Raw genomic sequence first — 27,527 nt, 5'->3', positions numbered from 1 at the left:
TGTGTGTGTGTGTGTGTGTGTGTGTGTGTGTGTGTGTGTGTGTGTGTTTAAATTTCTCATTTGCTGAAGACAGTTAAGGGTAGACTGTAGCTTCTGACCTCAGAATGGCCATTCTGAATTCAGGCCAGACACAGGACTCCATGTAAACATTTTGGAAAAGTTTATTTAGGGGACTAGCATGATATTAGTCTCTGTCCATAAACAGGGGAGGTCCAAATCTTGGGAATGGACAACAAGGATTCCTAGACACCCGTGTCAGGCTGGATGACTTCCAGGATCAAGAAAGAAAGGGCCTCCTTCTGAGTCAAGAAAACAGCTGGGCTATTATTTCTAAATCCAAAAAAAAAAAAAATCACTCATTAATAGCCTGACAGTGCAGAGTAGCTCCAGGCTGCTAGGCCTATTTGCTTTAATCATTGGCTATGGGATTAGGTGAGCATTGCTTAAATTGCAGAAAAGTTAGTGACAGCACTAGAATATGATGGAACTTACAAGTAATATCCCGTAGCGCAGGATGTACAGGTTCCTGGATCATCTGAAATAATAAAAATAATCATTTAAAAAAGCACAATGAGTTTCCCATCTTAAAAAATGACCATTTAGAGGAAAGAGACACTTATTTTTATTGCTTTGTCTCAAAGTAAAAATCTGGGATGTTTTTCAAAGGTCAAGGACCAGAACTTGAAGTCATACAGGTCATTTCAAGATGGCTCTTTCTAATCAACAAGAATCACCTTGACATCTGTTCTTTACTCACTTTTTAATTTCTTAATTTTGGTATAAAGGTAATTCCATTGATGCCAGGAATTCCAGTGTGGAAGTTCCCTCCACCAATGCAAACCTGCAACTCATCTGTAACTCAAAGTCTTAGAAGAGTTGCCTAGGGTGGTTCGGAGGTTGAGGGGCTTATCCAGGATCACAGAGCAAGAATGTGTCAGGCCCTCTAATCAACTGCACTGTGGATTAGCTCCATTTGTTTGTAGAAAAGGCAGGTAAAATGAGAGCAGTCAAAAATGTTGTAAACCATGTTGGACACTGACTTGCCCAGGAAAGGGCAAGCTCAAACTCTTAAAATGCCAAGGTGAGTTTAATAGCATTCATAAATTTGGATTCTGCTAAGATCTGAAAGCATTTGTGGACATGTGTTGGGACTGACAAGTGCTTCTACACACATTTAGGAAGGAATGCAGGCTTCTGACAATGAATGAGTTTCCCATCATGCCTTCTGCATTGGTAGCAATATCCTAGTCCTGACCCCCATGCAAGTTGGGCTAGTTTTTCCTTAGAAAGCATTGAAACCATCCTCAAGACTTTAGTGGCTCAGGTGACTAAAGGCCCAAGGTGTTGACAATGATTTTTGGTTGCCTGAATATAAACCAGTCCTGAAGGGCTCCAGGTGCTCTCTGATACTTGGCTGACAAGTGATCATGAGCAGCTCAAAGGGAGGGGAGCTTAATTCAGCTGAATAATTCTTGTTGAATATCTTTCTCTGCTATGGCTAAGTAAATCACCTTTTATTAACTATTGAATGAATTACAAGTATTTTATTGCCTTCCAATGTCAGACTCAAGTTATCAGAGGACTGGCTTAAGTCAGTCCCATTCCAAACCACTTTCCAGTGTAAGGAGTATCATTCAGAAGGCCCCTTTGAAATGTAGACACTTGGTTTTCTTAGTTAAGTAATCATTGAAGATTCTGTACTTCATAACCCTCTTGAAGAAGCTCTCTGTTCCCTTTAACCACAATGATTAGATATATCTCTTCTGTGAATAAAATGATCCTTTTCTTCAAAATCTTGGAACTTGAAAGAAAGATTCAGAGAGGGACCTTGAAAATTTTACTGCCCATTCATTTCATTGTCTCTATGTACTAATAGACTACATTTCTAGAGTACAACAATCTATATTTCTAGAGTGCATTCACGTTTACAAAATGCTTCCCTGAAAACCACCTTGTGAGGCAAGATGTGCAATCCCATTTTTGCCGATAAATATACCGAGGTACAGAGATGTTAAGTGACTTGCCCAGGGTCTACATTGCTGGCAAGTGTCAGACCAGTGGCTTGAACTCAGGGCTTTTGGTTCCAAGATCAGTGTATCTACCCTACATCACACTATCTGCAAGGAGATCTGAGAACCTATCCTATTTCTAAACACCTCAAGGGAATTCTACAGCACCTTTTGGCAAACCATTAGGTTAGGAAACAAGCCTCATTGTCAGTGGGCACTTTTTTTTAAGACTAGCTTCCATGATTAAGTCTAAAATAAGTTTTACCTTTTTCTGTTCTAAATGGAGAATTTCTGCCCTTCTCAAAATCCTCTTACTGCCTTAAGATTTACAGGTCAACCCCTTCTCTCATTTCTGGGCTTGCTAAAGAGATTTCCTTTAACTTGTGCTGAGAGAGAACATTTTCTAGGCCCTTAGACTTCTTTGATTTCTCTTTGAACTCTTTGAGACAATCTCTACACATTCTACAGAAGAACCATTCTAACATCATTCTGACTTAAATTTTTGGTCAAACTCATTAACTTCTTGGTAGGTCATTGGCAGGAAGAAATTTCTGCCAGTTATACTGTTACATAGCTGGTTAGACAACTGCTGATCTATTTCAACCCAAAAGGTACGGTTGAAATGGTACTGGAAGGATACCATTGAGTGTATAGATAGCCTATGTGAAATATAGCAACTGATCAGGCTCCTACCAACATAGAGTAGAGTAACTATATGCTCTTTTTCTAATTAAGTCAAATTGGTTTCATCCACCATGCCACCCAAATTTTTATCTGTTCTTTTCCTGGATACTTAGCTGATTCCTTTCTTGTATAGAGAGGTAGCTTATCTTTCCTAAAAATAGAAGAGAACTGGACTTGGAGTCAGAAGACAATTAGGTTTAAATTCCATCTCTGACAGAAGGCACCTAGGTTCAAAACTCAGCTATGTGACCATAGGCAAGTCACAGACTCTCAGAGACTCAATAACCTCATATGTTGAATGAGAATAATAATAGCACCTACCTCAAAGACTGGTTCTAAGGATCAAAAGGGATGATATGTATAAAGATGAACTATATGAAAATGAACTATCATTATCACCACCACCACTCCCACCATCCATTCTTTTTCTCCTCCTCCTCCTCCTCTTTCCCTCCTCTTTTTCCTCCTTCTCACAGAGTTACTGTGAGGAAAGAATTAATAAACTTTAAAGCCCAATATAAATTGGAGATTCAACTACATTGGCTTATTCAGTGGTTAAGTCTGACCATTTCTTAATTTGACACTATCCCTCCCCCTCAAAAAAATCTAATCCTGCTCTCCAAGGTGCTAATCATGACTCCCTCCCAGATTAATGAGCTTATTCTTTATTCCTTCATGCAAGTCACTGATGAAAATATTAGATATTGCCATGTCTAAAAAATGCATCCCCCAACACTGTTTTGAGTTCAGGGACTTTTCCTGCTCAGTTGCATGGTGAACTGGGTACAATAGTTTCCATAAATGAATAATGCATAGGACAGTAATAGTTTCACATAACACCTTATGAATGCACATTCACATCTCTCATTATTGTTAGTTACTCTAAAGAATAATTAGTTTATTTTTAAAAAGGCTTCCCTCTCAGAAGACCCATAAGCTGCATACTAGCTGGATTGCACAGTGAAAGGTAACTCCTTTGACTTGATCCAGAGGTAGGAAACCAACCTCAGGCATTTGAACTTTGTTCTAAAACAGGTTTGAGTTTGGTTGATGAAGGATGCTGTTTCACAAAGGAATATGAAGTTTCCTGGTTCCTGATATGCAGACTGAGGATGAACACACACACACACACACACACACGCACACGCACACGCACACACCCCTTAGCCAAACTAAAATTGTTAGCTGTTTTAAAGCTTGCTGTATAAAGCAGAATATTTTTCAAATATTGTTGTTATTGTCCTACTCTGACACATATTGGTTGTGTGAACCCAGGCAAGTCATTTAATCTCTTGGTACTCTTTAGGCAACTTCTCTGCAGAGAATTTGCCAACCTGCTTTGATACATAGAGTTTTCTTCATTCAAGAGTTCCCTATATTAATTAAATCACAAGTCTGATTCCTATCCCTAGCCCAAAATTATTCAGGGGACAGAGTATATTTTGATAAAAATTTGGGCAGGGGGTAGGGATATGTATGGAATAACAATGTCAGTTAAGATTCAGACAAAGCCTCACACATTTGGAGAAGAAAAGCCTTCAGAAACAATTGCTAATTTCTATCTGTTTATATCCTATCACAGAAAAATGTGTGAGGAGATGTTTTGTTTGGAAAGGATAGAATCTTTTTTTTTCTTTTTAGTGAGGTAATTGGGGTTAAGTGACTTGCCCAGGGTCACACAGCTAGTAAGTGCCAAATGTTTGAGGCCAGATTTGAACTCCAAGGTGGGAGCTCTATTCACTGCACCACTTAGCCGCCTCCTAGAATCTTTCTCTGTTGAGAAAGTTCACAGTTATTGTCTCTTTTTAGAGAAGAGGGCAGCTAGGGGTTGCAACATTGGCTGGTCTGTTATTGATAATTGATATTGATAGTTATTGATAATTCAGTGTTCACTTCTGAATTGCTGTTTCCTACTCTGGAGGCATCAATTATGGAAATATACAATGATCTCATGGAAAATCGACCCATATTGCCATAGAGATGTTGACTTCTCCTCTTGGACTTCTTGCTTACTTCCAAAGTCCAAGCAATCAGCAAGTCTTCTTCATCTCCCTAGATCATAGAGCTAGAGTTTGAAGAGGACTCAGGGGTCAATTGGTCCAATACCTTCAATTTATAGGAAAGTGAGGCCCATGGAGGTTAAATGACTTGGCATGCAATAAGTGTTTAATCTTTTGATGCCAGAGACACATCTCCCTCAATGGTGCCACACTGCCCTATCCATCTTCTCCTCTCTACTCTTGCTGCCATTCTCCTACTACAGTCCCTCATTAGGACCTCCCTAGGCTATTATAGTAACCTTCTAGAAGGTTTTCCTGCATCAGCTTTCTTCACTAAGTAACCTGTCCTTTATATAACTGCCAGATAGTTTTTCTTATGCATAGTTATGGTTTTGTCATTCCTATCCTGCTTAAAAATCTTTCTTGGTTTCCTGTTGGTTATCAAGTAAAATTCAAAAATCTTTTGCTTAGCATTGAGGGCTCTTCACGTTCTGGCAACATCATAAGCCATATTGCTATACTGCTCATTCCAGCCAAACTGTGTTATTTGCTGTCCCTCACACATGGCCTGAATTTTCCAATCTCTGTGTCTTTGTTCATGCTATTCTCTTTGCCTGGAATATGCTCCCTCACACTCTTTGCTTGCTGAATGTCTTTTCATTTTTTAAAAAATGTTTTATTTTATTTTATTTTTTATTTTTGTCTTTAGAATTTTAAAACCCCAAATCAATGCCTCTCTCACCATGAAACTTTCTCTGATTCCTCTTGTTGGTGATGACCTTTGACCTGGACATCACTTAACACTTTGTTTTGCATGTTTGTAATGCACTTATTATTTAGCGATGCACCTGTATTTGCATCTTATTTCCCTACTAGACCATCAGCAGGCACCATACTTTACCTAAACTTTGTATTCCCCTCTCTCCCTTAGCATAATACTCTGTATACAATAGAGGGTTTATAATTATTTGTTGTTGGATTATTATTGTTATGACAATTTACCATCTGGGGGCTTAAACATTAGATTTTGTGTTGTTTTGCTTCTCTTTGAATGACCATTTCTGTTGAATGTACACTATGGTGAAATTAGTGCTTAAATCCCTTTCCTCAGTAAAATGAACCAGAAAGGTACATTTTGAATCATACAGAATCCCAGAATTTGAATTAAAAGGGACCTCAGTGGCCATCCAATCTAAACATGAATGGAATTGCTACTACAATATACCAGGCAAATGATTATGCAGACAGGATATGACCTTTAAAGCTACTCATTCATATAGAAATCATTCTTTTCTAGAGTTCATGAACCCTAAAGTGTTCTACAGTAATCAGAGGATTACTTAAATATATACATTATCCAGTATGTCATTACCTTTTCATCATAAGAATGAATTTTTTTAACCATAGTACAATAGAATAACATAACAGGGATGACTGGAAAATTTTTATCTTTAGCAATCTTCCATGTTCTTTTTTGACTTTCTTTCGGGGCCTCTCCTACAGCGATCCTTTTAGGGCCTTCATGGATCCCCATTATTCTCTAAACCTAACTCCCTAACCCCAATCCATCAAAACTAAACTTTCTTTTGTTTCATTTCCTTAAGGCCACACTAGATGAGTCACACAGCACCTAATAATCTGTTTGTTTGTTTTGGTGAGGCAATTGGGGTTAAGTGACTAGCCTAGGATTACACAGCTAATAAGTATCAAGTGTCTGAGGCCAGATTTGAGCTCAGGTCCTCCTGACTCCAAGGCCAGAGCTTTATCCACTGTGCCACCTAGCTGCCCTAGCACCTAATAATCTGTATGGGATGTTCAGGGAGGACTAGCACCTCTGGTGTGAGGGCTTGCTGAGCACTTTTCCACCATTGCCATTCACCTTCACTCAACTCTCACCTGTAGCTCCAAGAAACTGTAGCAAGTGCAGAAGCCACACCTTGGTAAACTATCTTGTCAGACTACCTAAACCAGGTTGAGGGTAACTGACAGGCCTCAAACCTATTGGTGAGTTAGGGGGGTGTTTACCCCAAACATGTGTAGACTTTCCCTGGTGGAATGGGTGGAAGAGAACAATGTTGCAATGGCCAGGATGGCAGCTGAATCATGTACTATGGAGCACTTAGAGCTTGGTCAGACATTGAAGATGCCAAGGTCATCTACCGCATCCTGGGCCATCACCAGTCATCTTGACTTTTGTCCTACCACTGGACTTTAATGACTCAGGAAGAGAGAGTAAGGCTGATGACTTTGTGCAACTCTGCCTCACTTAAATCCAATTCACACATAAATCAAGATATCATTCGGGACACCACTGATTTTCTTTAAAAATGAAGGACAAACGACAACAATAATCTGAAGAATTATTATACACCAAAGTGTCCATGGATTAAAGTACTATTTTATCTGTGTAATTTACCTTTTAACTGGGAACTCCTGGATGGCACATCTCTTAATTTAAAGGAATGCGCTATTATATTTGAACAAGGCCAGAAAAGCACTGCATAGGATGATACGATCATAAAGCTGGAACTTGAACAGGGACTTCAAAGGCTATTTGGTTGAACCCTCTCATTTTGCAGGTGAGAAAACTGAGATGTCAGAATTGAGAGGTGGTGTTATAAAAAAACTTAGTACAGTTTTTAGCTATTTCAGCTATAAAAGCTTAAAACTGCAATAAGATTTTTTAAAAGACACCCTGTACAATGGAAAAAACATTTTACGTGGAGTCATGAGACCTAGCCTTGAATCCTGACTCCAACATTTAATAGCTATGTGACCGTAGATAAGTTGTTTAACCTTCTGAGTCTCAGTTTCTTCATTTCCAAAATGGGGCTAATATTTGAACTACCTATTTCATAGGCTTATTACAAGACAAGTGCTTTAGACATTTTGTGGTGCTAGATAAATGAAAGTTCTGATTAAGATAACCTTTCTTGAGCCAACCCAAAATATTTATAAGGTTGAAATTAAACTGTTCCACCCAAAATAATAAAAAAAAAATTAGTGTTTGGGCTGGGAGTCAACTGGTGTATAGGGATATGAGAATATTCAGATCAACATGTGATAATCTAGTTTCTATTCTTTCGTTTCCATCTTTGGTTAAATGTATTCTGTAGGGATTTTCCAGGTATAAGCTATTAATGAACAGGCTTCTCATAATCATTTTATCTGGGTGAGGAAAGATAATGCAAAGGGAGGCATTTCAGGTAGGAAATCACTGGGATCAGATATTGGGAATATGCCTCCCATAGAACCTGTAATATTGAGTTGAGGGGGCATATGATTTGGTTGTACTGTTTTCTTTTACCTACTTTTGAATGATTCTTTTTTTTTTTTAACCCTTCTTCTCAATCTTTTTTCTTAGGAAGGCCAATTACCAAATAAAACCTTACTCTTCTCCATGGGGTGTGGCTGAAATAGTGACAGATGTTTCCAGAAACTTTTTAGAAAAATTTATTTGTTCTTGCTTTTGGTGATTCTATCCTGTAAAGGAAATGGACGACTAGGGAATGGGGTTATTCTTGGCTCTGCCATGGCCTTGCTCAATAACTTTGAGCAAATAGTTTAGGGTTAAATTTTCTTAAAACAGATACTTGTTCTATTTATAAATTCCTGCAATTTTGATGGAATATCAGTAGAATATCCACTCTTCGTGTACGTGTTTGTGTGTGTGTGTGTGTGTGTGTGTGTGTGTGTGTGCGTGCATGCATGTGTGGGCAAAAGAGAAATAGAGACAGACAAGACTGAGAGCAAGTGAGACAAAGTGACAGAGACAGAGACAGAAATAGATAAGAGATATAGAGAGACACACACAGAGGAGAAAGAGGGAGACAGAGAGATAGGGAGAGAGACAGAGAGAGGGAGGGAGGGAAAGAGAAAGGGGGGGAGGGAGGGAGAGAGAGAAAGAGAGACAGAGAGAGAAGAAAATGCAGTTTCTTTGTCTAGGAAAGTCTACAATAGATGCAGTCATTTCTAGAACTGTTTTTGTAGGTAATTGAAAAAAATGATCAGTGATGCATATTCTCCTTGAGTAAATATGTGCTTAGTTATGAGATGATGCCATCCAGATTTGAAGGAAAGTCACTGACACTCTTCACCCCACCCTGAGGATAATGACCTGGGTGAGAGATTTATGAGCCCAAAAGCTGTAACTAATTATAAGACTCACATGGCCCCCAAAACACATAATTCAAGCAGATGCTGAACTTACAAACCCTTTGAACAATTAGCAATCACATATAGAACTGCCTTACTAACAGCTTGGTAATTTGGCCAGAGAAGACAGAAGAGAAAAAGAAAAATGTGAAGTGGTGGCATAGATACAGAGTGACAGGGGTGTGTGTGTATGGGTGTGTGTGTGTGTGTGTTTGTGTGTGTGTGTGTGTATGTGTGTGTGTAGGTAAGAGGGAGTCACTGGCAATTTTCACTCATCTTGTCCTCACTGATGTCCAAGAAGAATGAATAAATATTATTTTTAATTGTTTGGCAATACAATGCACGCAAACTGACAACTGGGAAGCATTCCCTGTAGAATCATGCACTGGAAAGGACTTTATAAAGTTATCTGAGGCTTTGTCTACATGTCAGTCAAAAATGTATTGGAGAAGGCAAGTATATTGGAATTATCCGATTTGGTGGTCTACCAAAATCGCCATTGGATTTTGGTATTGACCACATCCATTGATCCTGACTTCTTTCTTACTCCAACACTAGAATTTCTGCCATGTAAACACAGACAAATTGTGGGTTTTCTTCCCCTTCTGCTATCTTAAGTCCTATGCATGATACCTAATTTACTCATAGGTAGAAGGTACAGAGTCAGCTAGATTGCTATGGAGACTAATGGGAGTCGTGTTGCTATGGGGATGGCCTGATGGAGCTCTCAAAAGGATTTTGTTGGGTCCATTCATTGACTCAAACATTCATTCTATCCAACCATTTATGGAATGCGTCCTATATGTAGAGCCCTGTACTAGGTGTTTGGGGAAACACATCACTGGAAAAAAGCTGGGTCCCTGTCCTGGTGGAACTTACATTCTAGTAGTAACACAGATTCCTATAATGTACAATAACTACATAGTTGGATCATTTAAGAATTGAAAAACAAACTGCAACATCATACGCAAAGGAGAGGAGAATTATTGACCAGGGAGAACAAGGAAGGCTACATGCCACGTTTAAGTTAGGCTTTAAAGGATGCATATAATTTGTGATTAACATTCTGAGGCAATGAATTTTATCTGGTCCACTCTTATCTGTTTCTTTCTATGTGCTTCTGGGTGTTTTTGGTGTAGTAGAGAGAGCACTGGACTGGGAGTCAGGGAGACTGAGGTTAAAATCTGGTCTCAGACACTTAAGAGCTATGGGACCCTGGGCAAGTTCCTTAGCCTCTGCCTCAGTTTCCTCATCTGTAAAAAGTGGGTGATAATAGCACCTCCCTTCCAGGGTTGTTGTGAGGATTAAATGAAGCATTTTAAATAAAAAGTGTTTTGCAGACCTCAAAAAAAAAAGATGCATTTAAACAGAGGACATATAAAACTAGATAGAGGACATATAAAAATAGGACAACAGAGGGCATTTTAGGCACAGGCAACAGTGTGAGCAAAGGCACGGAGAGAACAGAGCATAGGGCATAGTTGGGCATAAAACTGTCAAGTTTGGTTGAAACATGGAGTGCATGGAGGGGAATAATCAACCAATCATCAAGAAATAATGAGAAAAAAATTGAAATGATGAGTGGAGCCAGGTTGTGGAGGGCCTTTGATTTTTATTTGTCAAATAAGAAGGAGCCATGAATGTATTTTGAGCAGAGGAGTGATGGGATCAGATCTGTGCAGAAGAAAAATTCCTCTGATGGCTGTATAAGTGGGAGACTAGAGTAAAGGGAGAGTAATGGGGAGAAGACCCATTAGAAGGTGGTCATAATAGGTGGCAATAAGGATGGTGGCAAGGGAAATAAGTCATGCCATCAAGAGGAGATTGACAGGACTTAGTAACTCAGTGGGAAAGAGGAAAAAAATCAAAGCAAACAATGTTATAAACAGGAGAAAAATCAAAGAGTTGTATCACAGAAATAGTGACATCACAAGGGCAAATGGATTTAGTAGGAATGATAAGCTTCTTTTTGGACATGTTGATTTTGAGATGGCAAGAGACCATTGACATAACATCATCCTATGGGCAGCTAGAGGAGTGTCTGTATCTGAGAAAAGATTTGGGGGACTTTGAAATAGCGGTGGTAGTTAAAGCAGTGGGAGTGAAAGAGATTGCCAAGGGAGTGTTTACAAAGAGAAGAGAGCCAAAGACAGACTGTTATGAAGATCCACATTAATAAATCAAGACAAGGTTAAGGAGTCAGCAAAGAAGGCAGAATGAGTGGCTAGGAAGGCAGGAAAACTAGGAGTGTGGGAGGTCTCTGAGGCCAAGGAAAGAGAGAGTAGCTAGTAGGGAGGGAGTGGTCAAAAACGTTAAAAGCTGTAGGAAAGTCAAGACAGATGAAAAGTGTGGGGGAAAGCCATCAGAATTAATGAATAGAAGATCACTAAAGACCTTGGCAAAAACCATTTCAATAGGGGCTATAGCAAAGGGTTAGAGGAATGGTCGATCATAACAAGAGGTCATAAAAAAAGTTGATGGAGAAATTTTTTTTCAAGAGATTTATCAGTAAAGAATGGGAGAAATAAGGAAATATATGGATGGCTAGAAGAGGCAAGGGTAGGCTTTTTTTTTTTGGTAGGGGGACTGAACTGACTTGCACGTTTATCGCCAGTGGATAGAGAACGATTGACTATTCATTAAAAAAGGAAGTGGTCTAATTCGATCTCAGAGATGGTGTGGGCCCTCATCACCACATACCTAAAGTTTTATCATAGCCTTCTGTTGGTCTCCCTCCTTCAAGTCTTCCCCACTCCATTCTACGGGGACCATCAGCAGTCATCTTGACCTATGCCTCGCCACTAGACCCCGATAACTCTGGAGGAGAAAGTGAGGCTGATGACTTTACACGTCCCTCCCTCCCTTGAATCCAATTCGCTTGCAAGTCAAGATATCACTCTGATGATGTCATAGGTCCTCTTCAAGAATGAAGAACAAACAGCAGCAATGACAGCTGGGAAGGACAAAGGGATTTAGCTCTAACCTGTACCCAATAAGAATCTCCCCTATACAAGGTAAATAGCCATCTAATCTTTGCTTAAAGACCTCCAATGTGGGGAACCTCATTATCTTCTAAGACAGACCATAATAATTTTGTATAACTAATTGCTAGAATATTTTGCTTCATATCAATCTTAATTTGCCTCTTTGCAACTTTCAGCCGTTATTTCTACTGCTGCCCTCTGGAACCAAACAGAACGAGCATAATACCTCTTCTCCAAACATTCTTAGACAGCAAACATCCTTCCACCTCTTCCAAGGTCTTCTCTTTTCCAGAGTAAACATCCCAGTTGCTTGAATTAATTCTCATATGTCATGACTTCAAGGCACTTCATCTTCCTAGTTGCTCTCCTATGAATAATCTGTAGCTTATCAATGTCCTTCCTAAACTGTGCTATTCATACCCTGCTTCAGGTATGTTTTGATACGGGCAGAGTACAACAGACTTTCAACTCCCTACCCTTGTGCACCACAACTCTCTTAATGCATCCCAAGATCACATTAGACCTTTTGACTTCTACGTCACACTATTGGCTCATATCGAGTGGTGCTCCCACACCCAAATAATCAGATCTTCCAAGTAACAGAAAGAAAGGCTCAGTGTTCAACACTCTGGACACAGGGCACAAGTTTATTTGGGTCCATGGTCGATGACTTTCCCAAAGCACTCTACTCCCTTCCCCCCACCTTCCCCCACCACCACACAGTGTCCTGAAGGCAAACAATCATGATAAGTTTTACTGACTGATTTTGATATGGTAGATAGATTGTAGTTAGAAAGACCTGGGTCCAAATCCTTCCTTTAGCACTTATTAGTTGTGTGACCATGAACACTTAGCCCCTCTGATTCTTTTTGTTGTTGTTCAGTTGTTTCAGTTGTGTCCCACTTCATGATCCCATTTGGGATTTTCTTGGCAAAGACATTGGAGTGGTTTGTCATTTCCTTCGCCAGCTCATTTTACAGATGAGGAAACTGAGGTAAACAGGGTCCAATGACTTGCCCAGGGTCACACAGCAAATAGGTGTCTGAGGCCAGGTTTGAACGCAGGTCCTCCTGACTCCAGCCCTGACATGCTATCCATTGCACCATCTTTTATCCTCTGTTAAATAAAGATAATGCTTGCCATACTTACCTCACAGTTTTTTGTGAGGCTCAAATGAGATGACATATGTCAAGCATTTTGCAAACTTGGAAGGGCTATGTAAATTTCAGATGTTTTTATTATTATCATCTCTGCTCTAATCTGAAGGCATTGCTAGAAGAGAGATGCCTAGAGCAAAGCTGAATAACCTTTTGCATGCTGAACACCTTATACAGGTTCCAGATTGGGTTTAAGAAGGAGAATCAGAGGGGACTGAGCATTTGACATGGCCCATGTCCCATGTATCTTTGTATATAGGGATAGGACCCAGAGCTAGAGTTTCATTGGTCTGGGAACATCCAGATGAGGAAACTCCTTCTACCAATGCAAACTAGCCCCATCTCTATGATTCATGCCCTTAAAGAGTTGTCTGGAGCAGTGATATCCAAATCAAATAGAAATGGGGTCACTAAATCAATGATCCTTAAAGTACATATATTAACTTAGAAAACCACAGGTTAATATTATTTGTGTTCTGTTGTATTTTTCTTTATTTTGCTAAATATTTCCCAATTACATTTTAATCTGGTTGGGGCTGCCCTCTAAGTGTTGCTGGCTGCAATGGGGCCCGATAGCTTTGTGTTCAACACCTCTGGTCTGGAGCACTGAGAGATTAAGTGATTTGCTCAGGGTCACACAGCCAGCACATATCAGAGAAGGGACTTGAACCCAGATCTTCCTGGCTCCAAGACCAGTTCTCAATCTACTATATAATGCTGCCTCTGTCATGAAGTAATACAGATATTTGAAGAGATATATACATTATCTATCTATCGAGCTATAGAGCTATCTATCCATCTGTCCATTTATCTATCCATCTATTTATCTACCTGCCTATATGTCCATCCATCCATCCATCCATCCATCCATCCATCCATCTATCCATCCATCCATCCATCCATCCAATCTTCCATTGATCCATCCAATCTTCCATCGATCCATTCTATCTATCTATCTATCTATCTATCTATCTATCTATCTATCTATCTGTCTGTCTGTCTGTCTGTCTGTCTGTCTGTCTGTCTGTCTATGGAACTATCTACCCATCTGTCCATCTGTTCATCTACCCACCCAACTATTTATCTATCTACCTATCTGTATGTCCATCTATCTATCCATCAATCTATCAATCTATGGAGCTATCTATCCATCTGTCCATCTGTCCATTTATCCATCTATCTATCCATCCATCCGTCCATCCATCCATCTATCTATCTATCTATCTACACACACTCACACAAACTTTCTCTGTCTCTGTCTCTCTCTCCCACACACACACACACAGACAGACACAGACACAGACACAGACACACAGACACACACACACACACACACACACACACACTCCTTTCAGACAAAAGGAAAAAAATACAACCTTTCATTTTCTGACCCTGACTAGATGCATTTTGCAGTCTCAGCATCCTAGGAAACTCTTTAACTAAAGTATATCATTGGGGAAAAAGAAACAAAACACAACCTGCATTCATCTCCCTTGCTGCCTAAACAGAAACACAACTGCTGAGAACAAAATTTATTCCCAAACAGATGCATTCGCTGGTCATTTCTTTTGCCCAAATTGCTAGTTTCACTCAAGCTTGTGTAAACAAGTCCTGTTATCTGAAAAATCTAAGAGGCATTCTCTGTGATTAACCTCCAAAGGAATATTTGCTCCAAAAAAAGCAGATCCTTTAGTTTTATGTTTTTTAATATTTTGAATGTCTCTACCCATTCATCACCAAGAATATTTTCTTAAAGAAGTGATGTTTTCCTTCATGTTTCTTTATGTTGCTATGGTAACTAGATTACTTTCTACTCATTAATCAGCAGGCACCAACAAGATATCTACCTTTTCTCATAGGTTTGGAGCTTTTGTTCGCGTCATTTACCATTTATAAACTTCGTAAGTTCTTGAAATAATTTTCTCTAAATATGTTTCCTTTGATCTGATTGGTTTTCTACATTCAGTGGGTTATTTATCATCCTGCTTTTTTTCCTTTGAATTATTTGACAGATTTCATAGACAATTAAGGACAACATGACGTACAAGGAAGCAGGCTGGTCTGAAGAGGCAGAAGACCTGGGTTCCAGTTTCAGCACTGTGCCTGGCTAGCTGTGTGACCTTGGGCAAATTGCTCCCCCTTTCTGTAGTTTAGTTTCCACTTCTAAAATGGGAAAAAAAGGGAAGGGTTTCGACTACCTGATCTTCAAGATTCTTTCCAGGTCAGATTGTTTATTTTCTAAGGTCTCTTTCAGCTCTGTATCCTTGCCAAGAGAAGCCCAGATGGGGTCATGAAGAGTTGGATATGACTGAAAATGACTGAATGAGGTCAACAAGGTCCTTTCCAGGTCATGTATTTTATGTTCCAAGGTGCCTTCCATCTCTAACATTCTATATCTTGCAGACTCTTACAGCACTGAAGTTTTTTGTACCTTAAGTATATGATTGCTTTAATCTCTGTTTTCTTGTATTCTTTGTAGCAAAGACAAAGTGCGCTGATTCTTCAGTGTCAGATGTCATATTATACAATGTTCCTTCTTTGTGCCATATTGACAAGTGGCAATTACTTTTTGTAGGTAAAAATGAATTTTTTGTTTTCTTTTATATTTTTTAAACATTTTCTCTCAATTACAAAAGTTACCATCACTACCCCCATTCTAATTTGTAGATCTTGGAGTCATTGAAATTTTGATCAATGAGAATCCAAGATTTAAGTGATAGCAATTCTCATTTTGGATACTCCACTCAGCTGCCAAAGTGATCATACTGAAACATAGGCCTCATAATGTCAACCTCCTACTAAAAAAAAACTCCCTGTTACCTCCAGTAACAAATATAAAATCATTTGTTTGGTGACCAAAGCTCTTCATAATCTGTCCCATCTCCCAGAAGGTCAGCTAGGTGGTGCAGTGCACAGAGCTCCAGGCCTGGAGTCAGGAAGACTCATCTTCCTGAGTTCGAATCTGGTCTCAGACACTTAGTAGCTATGTGGCCCTGGGCAAGTCACTTAACCCTGTTTGCCTCAGTTTCCTCATCTGTAAAATGATCTGAAGAAGGAAATGGCAAACCACTCCAGTATCTTTGCTAAGAAAACCCCAAATAAGGTCACACAGAATTGAACATGACTGAAATAACTCAACAACAACAAACACTCCCACCCATCCACATATACCTTTCCAATCTTCTTACATCTTATCCTCCCTGCCATGTACTCTCTGATCCAATGACACTGGCTTCCTTATTGTTCCTCTAACAAGACTGTCCATCTCCCAACTTCAGGTCTTTTCATCGGCTGTTCCTCATGCCTTGAATGCTCGCTCCTGGCTCATTTCTACTTTCTGGATTCCCTGGCTTCCTTCAAATCCAGCTAACATCTCAACTTTTATAGCACAACTCTTCCAATCCTGCTGAATTCTAGTGCCTTGCCTCTATTGACTATTTCCAGTTTATCCTGTATATAATGCAGTATGTTTATACATAGTTGTTTGCATGTTGTCTGCTCCAATACACTGTGAGCTTCTTGGTACCCAGGGCTGTCTTTTGTCTTTCTTTATTATCCCTAGTGCTTTTTTTTTTTTTTTTGGTATTCCCAGTGCCTGTCACATGGTAGGCATTTAATAAATGTTTATTGGCTGACTGACTCATCTCAGTTTCTGTAAACAGATTGCAGATCAGTTCCCTAGTGGTCAAAGAACTTACCAAATAGTAGAACTATTTTACAGATTAAAAACAACATTAGGGAGTATCTAGTCAAATCCTCTCATTTGTTAGATGAGAAAACTGAAGTGCAATGTAGTAGAAAGGATACTGGATTGGGAATCAGAGGAGTTGGGTTTGAATCTAGCATCTTTCACTTACTGTGTTACTATGGACAACTTTCCAGCCCTCCCTCGGCCTTAAGAATACTCATTTGTAAAATGAAGGAGATGAAACAGATGAGGTCCTTTCTAGTTGTAACATTCCATAATAATAATAATCATAATAACAAATATTATTACTAAAATAACTGTTCACAACTCTCAGAAAGACTATGAGCTGTTTGAGGTTAGGGACTATAACATATCTCCTCCATATCCCTGAAAGTGCTGGGTAAATAGTAGGCAGTCAATAAATATTTCTTGACTAACTGCATCCAAGAACTGCAAAAATTCATGCAGATGATTTTTGTTATTGTTGTTCAGTTGTTTTAGTCGTGTCTAACTTTTTGACCCCATCTGGAGTTTTCTAGGGGGACTAGAGTGTTTTGCCAGTTCCTTCTCCAACTTATTTTACAGATGAGGAAACTGAGGCAAACAGGGTTAAGTGACTTGCCCAGGGTCACACAGCTAGGAAATGTTTGAGGCCAGATTTGAAATCAGGAAGATAAATTGTCTTGACTCCAGGTCTGGTATGCTATCCACTGTGTCACCTAGTTGTCCATACAGATAATAATGAGGTGGAAATTAACCAATCCTAATCAAAGTGTTCTTTTCCCAAACCACATCATGTGAATTTAAGGCAATGAGGGACTTTATGTGTTGTTGTAGAATAATTATAATACTTTAAGGTTTACCAAACGCTTTACGTACATTATTCCATTTGATCCTCACAACAATCCTGTGAAGTAGAAGTATTATTATCCCTATTTTACAGATGAGGAAACTGAAGTTCAGAGATATGAAATGATTCATCTAAGGTTATACAGCCTGTAAGTGTTTCCAGCAGGAGTCAAACTCAGTTCTTCCTGACGTCAGGTCCAGAACTCTATCCTCTATAGCAAAGGATTGTCAACATTCCAACAGAAACAGATTAAAATGTAACTGGGAAATAATCAACAAAATAAATAAAAACACAATAGATGTGGTTTTCTAAGTCAGTATGTGGCCATGGAGATCTTTATATATAATTTAATGGTCCTTATTTCTATTCACTGCTCCATGCCATATTGCTTCTCAGCCTAGATCCACAATGTTTTTTGTGGGGGTTTAATTGTTTGTTTGTTTGTTTGAAAGGGATAGGGATGGGTGGTGGGAGTCTGCAATGAAACAGGAAGTTAGGGAATGAGAAAAGGTTGCTAGTCTGTCTTCCCTTCACTATCCTCTAAAAGGAATAAGTTTTTTAAAAAGTTTTATCGTTAAAGAATTTCGGATTAGTTAAAGCCTGGGCTTATGCCTCCATACCTGGAGTGGACACTGGTCATTACTGGTGAATTTGGGTTGTGCAGATGCCTAGTTTTTATAAGTCATGGGGAGGCAGAAATCTATTCTAAAAACCATAAATTCACACCTGCCAATAAGATAAACTGCAGGAGGCATTATTTCCTGGAGGGCTATGAGATGCTCTTTGCTCTAGTTGGCACAATGGCATTATAACAAGGAAGTCTGTGAGAGCTGAGAAAGGAGTCCAGTGAACAGTAAGATATATTGCCTTTATAAACCCTAAGACTGATTTGAAATGAAACTTATGTGACTGTCCTAATATAGCATTCCCAGGACACTCAGAGCTGAAAGCAAGAAGGATTGCACAGTCTCATCAAGCTGAAGTAGAGAGAGAGAGAGAGAGAGACAGAGAGAGAGAGAGCTAGCAATGACCTGGAGAATTTGTTTCTCCTTCCTGCTTTCCTCCCAACCCCCTACTCAACCTGAATGATCACAATATTGAAATTGGCTGAATAGATATTTGGATTTCATCAAGTCATTTCCAGTGTCCTCTCCTCTTCACTTCATGCTTTGTGAACATGGAAATAATCTAAAATAACTTCCATTTTCCTTATGTTATGGAAATGCCACAGGACACTTCAGTAAAATTCATTGAGATTAGGAGTATGGTTTTATAATACTTTGCATTGTGCTGTCCACTGGATCTCTTTCTCACTTACCATCAAATTCTTTAATAATGTCATTGTATTAAAAATCAATCAATCAATAATAATTTAGTACTCTGTGTGAGGCACTCTGCTTAGTATTAGTAATGCACAGATAAAATTGAAGTGGTTCCTGCCCTCAAGGAGCTTACATTCTATTAGGGAAACAACTTAAACATTTATAAGTATAGCTATGCCAAATAAATCCAGGGTATTTAGGGAAGAGATCCTAGCAGCTTCGGGGACCAGAAAGGATTTCATGAAGAAGGTGGTGCTTGAACTCAGCACCTAAAGAGATGGGGTGGGGGGGGGAGGAGGGAGGAGGGATTCCGAGACGAGGAGGGGAGGAAGGAGTGGTAAAGATACTGGAATGGTCTGCCATTCCCTTCTCTAGTTCATTTGCCTCATCACTGAGGCAAACAGGATTAAGTGACTTGCCCAGGATCACACAGCTAGTAAGTGTCTCCAGAATGGGAGACAGTCAATGTATAAAGCTGTATAGAGTATAGAGGCTTCTTGTATGAGACACGGCAAGTTGAAGCTTTAGAATGCAGAGTGAGAGGAAGGGAGTAAAGTGTAAGAATACTGGATGAGTTGGAAGAACTTTAACTGATCCTGGAGCCAACAGGGAGCCACTGAAAATTGTTGGAGTGGAGTAGGAATCAACACGATCAGACCTGAGCTTTAGGACAATCACTTTGGCAGCTGTGTGGCTAGAAGAACAAACAGGAGGCTGTTGCAGTAGCTGAAGTAATAGGTAAGGAGGGGATGAACTACGGTGATGGCTATGTGAGTGAAGAAGAAGGGAAATACAGGAAAGATTATACTGTGGAGATAGAAATGACAAGCTTTAATAGCTGATTAGAAGTATGGAGTGATAAAGATCGAGAAGATGAGGATGATGCAGGGTTGTGAATCTGGGTGACCGGAACAATATGTGAAGTTTGGAAGAGAGGAAAAAAATGAATTTTGTTTTGGACATAGTACATTAGCGATGCTTCTAGGAAATACAGTTTGAAAAATCCAATAGGCAACTGGTGATGAGGAAGTGGAGATCTGGAGAGAGACTAGGCACACACACACACACACACATATCAGCTAGGTGGCACAGTGGATAGAGGGCAGGGCCTGGAGTCAAGAAGACTCATCTCTCTGAGTTCAAATCTGTCCTCAGACACTTACTAGCTGTGTGACTTTGGGCAAGTCACTTAACCTTGTTTGTCTCAGTTTCCTCATTTGTAAAATGGGCTAGAGAAATAAATGGCAAATACTCTAGTATCTTTGCCATGAGAACCTTAAATGGGGTCATGAAGAGTTGGATAAGACTGAAATGACTGAACAACAACTACATACATATGTGTATATATATACACATATATACAGATACATATATACACACATATACATATATGTGTATCTGTACATATATGTATATATTCTAGTTTATCCTGGAATGTCATCACAATACAGATATCATATATAATATATTTATTCATATATAATATATACTTACATAAAATATATTTATACATATAATAAAACATATAATATTTTTATATTATATTTATTTATCTGGGAGTCATCTATATTGTGATGATAATTGAATCTATGGGAGCTGATGAGGTTGCCAGGAGAGAAGGGGTAAAGAGAAAAGAGAAGAGGGTCAGGACAGTTCCTTGGGGTGCACACACAAGTAGTGGATGTGACATGGATGATGAATCAGCAAAGTAGACAGAGGAGTGGTTTGATATGTAGAAGGAGAACCAGGTGAGAGTAGTGTCCCAAAGTCTTGGAAAGAGGAAAGTATCCTGAAAGAGGTGGTAGTTAACAGGGTCAAATGCAGCAGTGAGGTCAAGAAAGATGAGGCTAGAGTAGCAGAGGTCATTACATTTGGTGGTAAGGAGAATTTGGTAACTTTGGAAAGATCCGTTTCAGTTAAATGATTGGATGAGATATTAGATTACAGGTGGTTAAGAAACTGAAAAGAGAGGAAGTTGGAGCACTGGTGACCATAAGTGACATTTTCAAGCAGTTTGTCTGAGAAAGGGAGCACAGATATGGATGGAGATACTGGTGTCGGTGTTTTAGGAGGATGGAGAAACTCGGGCAAGCTTATAGGAAGCAAGGAGGGAACAAGGAGAAAGAGAGAGAGAACAGCACAGTAGAAACAATTTGATGGAGAAGACAGGAAGGCATATAATTAAGGACCTTTGGGGAGTTGATTGTGAGAAGAAGGTCACTTCATAAGAGACCAGACTAAAGGAAGGAATGACTGGAGATGATGGTAGGAGGTTGGGATATGAAGAAGAAAGGTTGTCAGATTAGGAGGAGGAGAGAAGTCAGCCTCAATTTTTTTTAATAAAGTGCCAGGTAAAGGCCTCAGGTAAGAGTGTCTGGGAAGTGCATCTGGAGGTTTGAGAAGAGAAGAAAAGGGATGAAACAACTGTTGTGAACAGACTAGAGAACTGATTGGGGAAGAGCAAAAGGATTGCCTTGCTCAGAGTCTCCTGGCTCTTCAGTTCATAATTTAGATACAGCTTTCCTTCTTTATTGCCAGAAGGAAGCTACTGCCAATTTATAGGGCAGTTAGGTGGTGCCATAGGGCACAGAGTGCCAGGCCTGGAGCCAGGAAAACTCATCTTCCTGAGTTCAAATCTGTCCTGAGACACTTACTAGCTGTGTGACCCTGGGCAAGTCACTTCACCTTTTTGCTTCAATTTCCTCATCTGTAAAATGAGCTGGAAAAGGAAATGGCAAACCACACCAGTATCTTTTCCAAGAAAACCCCAAATGGAATCGCAAAGAGTTGGATACAACTGAAATGACTGAACAACAACATAGGTGATTAGTAGAAGGGAGGTTCCTTGAAAGCAGAGACTATTGTTTCATTTTGTCTTTTTATACTTAGAGCCAAGCACAGTACCTTATACACAGAAGGTGCTTGTTGAATTGGGTTAGATCGAATCAGAGAAATTCTGCAGTATTTCTTCTTATTAGCACCTCTGAATTAGAAAAATATGTGTAAAAACTGCTCACCTAAGCATTTCCTTTTTTTTTTTTTAACTTCAACCATTAATTCCCTAGATGGGTTATGGAGACAGCTTGTGTCATTGTCCGAGACAGTTAAAGACACTTATTAACTGAAATTAATTATGTGCATGAGGATGATCTGAATTCCTTCCTTTACATTAGTTTCAGAGATTCAAATATCTCTAGATCTAGGGATGGAGGGAGCTTTGAGGCCATCTGGTTCAACCAGCTCATTTTACATGTGAGGAAACAGAGGCAAAGGGAAGGGAAGTGACTTTCCCAAGATCACAAGCATAGTGAAGATCAGAGATGGGAAGGGAACCCTTCTCTTCCAACTTTGAAAGTCGGTGCTCTTTCTACTGTTCCATGTTGTCTCCAGATCTTTGGACCAAGGGTGAACGCAGAAGTTCTATGAAGGACAGACACACAGTAACACAGGAGATCATTGATTTAGAGCCAGAAGGGACCCCAAAGATCATTTTGCCTAAGCTTTTCATTTTACAGATGAGTAAATGAAGTGACTTGCTCAGGTCATGTGGGTGTTAAATGGCACAACTGGGATTTTAGGACTTTTTGGATATTTCTAAAAACTTTTACTGAGAACCAAAGGCCCAGCCTGGGCTGAAAAAGCTTATGGACTTGGCTAATAAACAGAGAAGAGCATGACCCAGTTACTATAACAACCCAAAAGAACACCAGTGTTCCTTGCCAACCTTGTAGAAGATGAAAAAGTAAATTTTGAAATACAACAATAATTAGAATATATTTAGAAACATTTTGAAACACCTGTGATTCACTCAGAATGCCATGATTGGTCCTCTATACCCATTAACAGTAAATCAGGCCTTCGTGTGAGTAAGAACATGTAATTATCTTTTACAGTGGCTTATTTACTCCACATATCTAACAGTTATCATTAGCAAGTCTTCCCTCTTTTTGGACAAATCTATTTGTTTAGTCTTTTTATCAGGGTATTTTTCATATATCTATAATCACAGAGTCTCAAAGCTATTGAATGTAATATACCTGTTTTGTCCATTTGCAAGCATATTTCTTTTAACAACATCAGTTTTATATGCTCAACACAGTATGATTAAGTCCCTATTCCACTTAGCTGGAGACACCAATGGTGTAGTGGAAAGAACATTGAATTAGTCAGAAGACCTGCATTCTAAAGCAGACTTTGCCACTTACTGTATCCACGACCCCCATAGGGCAAATCAAATCATTTCTCTGGGACTCACTGTCCTCCTAATTATATTAAGAAGTAGACTAAAGGACCACTAAAGTCCCTTCCAGATCTAAAATTCTATGATCTTATGAGTATGAAAACCTTCTGCAGCAGCTTGGAATAGGGGTGATGGAACACTGGACTTGGAAACAGGAAGATTTCGGGTTAGATCCGGCCTTTGATGATTCCTAGTTTGAGACTGCAGATAAGTTGGTCAGTCTCTCAGTTTTCTCATCTATAAAGTAAGGATCTATAAAATCTATAAAATGAGGATAATCATATCTGTAGAATTTTCCTAGGGTTGCTCTGAGGCTCCAATAAAGTGAGCTATACAAAACATTTTGTAAACATTGAAGCTCAATATAAGTTCTAGTTATTATTATTACTAATTAGTAATTATCACCATCATAAATATTAAAGGAAAGTTTCTTATTCTTTACCCTCCTATGGAAAACTTTGTATTGTAAGAGTTTGGGAAATAAATGAATGATAATAAGGAAACAATTAAGCAAATAATAGAAACACAGGCAACGATTATGATCATAGATTTAGAGATGGGAGGACCTTAATGGTTATCATGTCTGACTTTTAACTGAGGCTCAGAGAGATGAAATGACTTGCTCATCACACAGATAGCAGGTGTCAGAGTCAGTTCCTTGGACTCCAAATCCAATACTCTGGGAAAAGATGCATTAACAGTGTATTAGCAGGTAGTCCTCCAAAAACTCCCTACTACATACATCTATACAATGTTAACATTGTAGGTTGTAGTTTAATTACTGAGTCGGAAGAAATGCCTTTTCTCTTCATTCTAATATGAAGCCTTATCTTTAGAAATGACCAGCCCCTTGTGACTGTTCAATCTTTTCAGTCATGTCCAATTCTTTGGGATTTTCTTGGCAAAGATACTGGAGTGGTTTGCCATTTCCTTCTCCAGCTCATTTGACAGATGAGGAAACTGAGGCAAACAGAGTGAGGTGACTTGCCCAGGGTCAAACAGCTAGTGAGTATCTGAGGCTAGATTTGAACTTAGGGAGAAGAGCCTTCTTGACTCTGTGCCCCAGAACTCTGTGCACTATGGCACCACCTAGTGGCCCCTCAGAGGGCTAGTGTCCAGACTTAAAGCTCATTGAATGAATGAATGAAAGCCAACTCTTGATATTTATTCTCTGTGGGGGCTTTGATAACAGGCATGGATGGTCTGGTTACTGGGAGGAACGATTCTGATAAGTGACTAGGTGTGTCGGATTTTTGACATCACTGGCCAATTCTTTGATTGCCTTGACTTCCTTGCTAGGGATCTGACTACAGATTATAAGAGATTTTTGATGAAATTCGCATGAACAGTAACTTGAGTCAGACCCAGAATTCTCAAGTAGATGGTCCTCTTTAAGTACCAAAAATACAAGCCCTCAGCAAATCAGTTTCTTCCTCCATCAAATGAGGGAATTGGTCTGGGTGACCTTGGAGGTCCTGTCCAGCCCTAACATTATGGAAGCCTATGAATGAAGCATTCTGTTAACTGCACAGTATTTCCAAATTTACTGTACTTCTAGGCTAGGATCCTGAGGGGCTTACCACACAAAGATGTATATGAGCACCGAAGACAGATAGTCAGGCAGTGACTTTAGTAAGCTATTAGCCATGTGTGCCATAGTGGCTCAAAGCTGTCACCAGCTTCTTGGCTTCAGTTTGCCTTTCACCATAGAAGAAATGATAATTGGACCCTGGGGTGGGGAATCATCATCACATTTTATCTTTGAAATCCCAATAGGTCAGTCTTTCCTGTTTGTTTAATTTTTCAGCTATTCCTTGGTCAGGAGCATAAAACAAATTTACTTCTGGACTGAAACCTTGGCTGCCAAATTTTTACAGTCTTAAACATAGCACTTTATCACTACTATAAATAACTTTTTCTAGCTCTGTTCCTATAGATTCTTTACTGCTGGGGGCTACCAGGTACTATTAATATACTTTTTAAAAATTCATATAGGGTTTTCAGGATGAAACTGGGCCATTTGGATAATGTTGCAAAAGTACCCACAGTATCTCTGCTAAAGGTTATAAATCTCCAATGCAAATAATGCAATTGGTTTGGGCAGTTAGGAGACTTAGCAAATTTTTATCAGGCCACCTTTAAAATACATGCACACACACGTGTGTTTGTGTGTGTGTGTGTGTGTGTGTGTGTGTGTGTACATTATTCTTCAAGATTGGCCTTAAATAGTGACAAAAATACAATGTCATCATTTGCAATGTTAGGGAACAATATTTTCGACTGGTATTGGACTTTTTTTTATTTGTTTCTAAGTCTTATTTTCTAGGGCAGGTTCCCTACCCCTGTGCTAGGGCCTTATGATTCTTTTAATTAGCATAGTTCCAGTCTGCTAATTAAGCGATTACCAGCTGTCCCAGGTCCTGTTTAGGAGTTTAAGAAACTGGGAAACCCTCCTTTCCAACATTCCCCCTTTCCCAACTCTAGATTACACTCTACTTTTCTAGTAAAGGGGCAGAAGGAGGAAATGGAGGAAGATGACGACTGGATATAAATTTCAGTTTACCCCTGTCTCGGTGAACTGGTTGAATTGTGATTGAGCAAAGAGAAATGCTTTCATCCCACTCCTTTCATTGTTCTTTCTCCCTGTCCTCAGTGACCCATGGAATATGTGTCTGGGACTCAGAACCACCCTTGGTCTTCTGGCCTGCTAATACAGAACATTATTCACTTTTTTGGTTCAGGTGACAGTTTATTTTTTATTTAGAATATTATTTTAAAATTTTCATTTTGTTTTTTGTTTTTTAAATAGGATACTACTGATGATCATGGATATGTGAAGCTAATCTCCCTCCTGACAGAGAGGTGATAGATTCAATGGTGGAAAAAAAGAGCCAATAAAGAAACGTGTCTTGTTTGACTTATGTGTATTTTTTACAAGGTTTTTCTTTCTTTCTTTTTTTTTTCAGTTGGGGGTGGTGATTCGAGAGAAAAGAGAGGTAGAAAAAAGGTTGCCTCCCCCCCCAAAAAAAGAACAAGACAAGAGGGTTACTAAAGCATTTTTAAATGCACCAAAGAGATCACAAGGAAGACCAGAAGGAAACACAGATAAGCAGGACAGTTTTGAAAGTAACAAGTTGAATTTATTATTTATTATAGAGTTTTTTTTTTTTTGTTTTTTGATGAGGCAATTGGGGTTAAGTGACTTGCCCAGAGTCACACAACTAGTTAAGTGTTATGTGTCTGATGCCGCATTTGAACTCAGGTCCTCTTGACTTCAGGGCCGGTGCTCTATCCACTGCGCCACCTAGCTGCTCCTATTATATAGTTTTAAAAAAGTAAGCTGTACCTAATAGAGATTCACAGTTTTATGTACAATCTTTTTTTTTTTAAATTCTGTTTTGTATATTAAAATGCTCCTTTTGTTTGGTGTTTGTTAAGTTTATAATAACAAATTAATTTCAATTCTCCTTGGAAAGATATTCTGTTGTTCCACTGATAAGATCCATATTAATGTCTATAGATGTCAAAGCATAGAAATGTAGGCATAGAAGGCTTAGGAAATAGCTATTCATATAATATTGTACAACTTAGAAAGCTCTTTGCTCACAACTGTCCTATGAGATAGGTAGTAAAATAGAATGGAAACACATTTCTCAAGTATTTGCTATGTGCGGAGCGCTTCTAGGGATACAAAGAGAAAAGTGAGATAGTCGCTTTTCTCAAGGAGTTCACATTCTAATGAGAAGATAACCCATTAAGGAGGGTTCAGTTGTGGGACAGACAGAGAAGCCTTTGGAGTTCAGCGGTGGAGTGGACAACAAAGCCCAGCAATGGCGGGTCAGATGGCAATGCCTGGGGTTCATAGGGCATAGCCTCAGTGCAGATGGTAAGGTCCACTGGCCTACCATCTTACCTCAGTAGATAGAGCTCAGGGCCTGAATTCTTAAAGACCTAAGTTCTATCTGGCTTCAGACACTTACTAGTTATGTGACCCTAGGCAAGTCACTTAACCTTGTTTGCCTCATTTCCCTCAACTGTAAAATGGCAATAATAACAGCATCTATCTCCCAGGGTTGTTGTGAGGATTAAATGATATATTTGTAAAATGCTTAGCACCAATCCTGGCACATACAAGGTGCTATAGAAATGCTAGCTATTATTATTAGGAGGATTCAGTCGGTGGTTTCCTGTTCATTTAAATGATGTAAACAGGCATATCCTGTCTACATCATGTCAGGAATGGGATAGTTGTTTTAAGGGTTGGTGTAGAGCATTTCTTTGGGGCAGTAGCATCAAACTCAAATGAAATGGATCCCTGCAGACTTCATATTGACTTAGAATTAATATCAACAAATTAATATTATCTACATTGAATTACATTTTTACTTATTTCATTAAACATTTCCCAGGTACATTTTAATCTGGTTGGGGCAGCACT

General features: G+C 39.2%; 1 protein-coding gene across 1 annotated transcript in view; it reads right to left on the bottom strand.

Moving 5' to 3' along the window:
* The window catches only part of PCSK5 (proprotein convertase subtilisin/kexin type 5), a 608,686-nt gene that overhangs the window by 59,102 nt on the left and 522,057 nt on the right, over positions 1–27,527 (bottom strand). The window contains 1 exon segment of the mRNA XM_027875021.1: positions 493–535. Coding sequence (XP_027730822.1) covers positions 493–535 — 43 coding nt within the window.

The sequence above is a fragment of the Vombatus ursinus genome, unplaced genomic scaffold, assembly GCF_900497805.2.
Source record: "Vombatus ursinus unplaced genomic scaffold, bare-nosed wombat genome assembly UNPS02014807.1, whole genome shotgun sequence".
In the NCBI taxonomy this organism is placed as follows: Eukaryota; Metazoa; Chordata; class Mammalia; order Diprotodontia; family Vombatidae; genus Vombatus; species Vombatus ursinus.
This window is presented reverse-complemented; position numbering and strand designations above follow the sequence as displayed.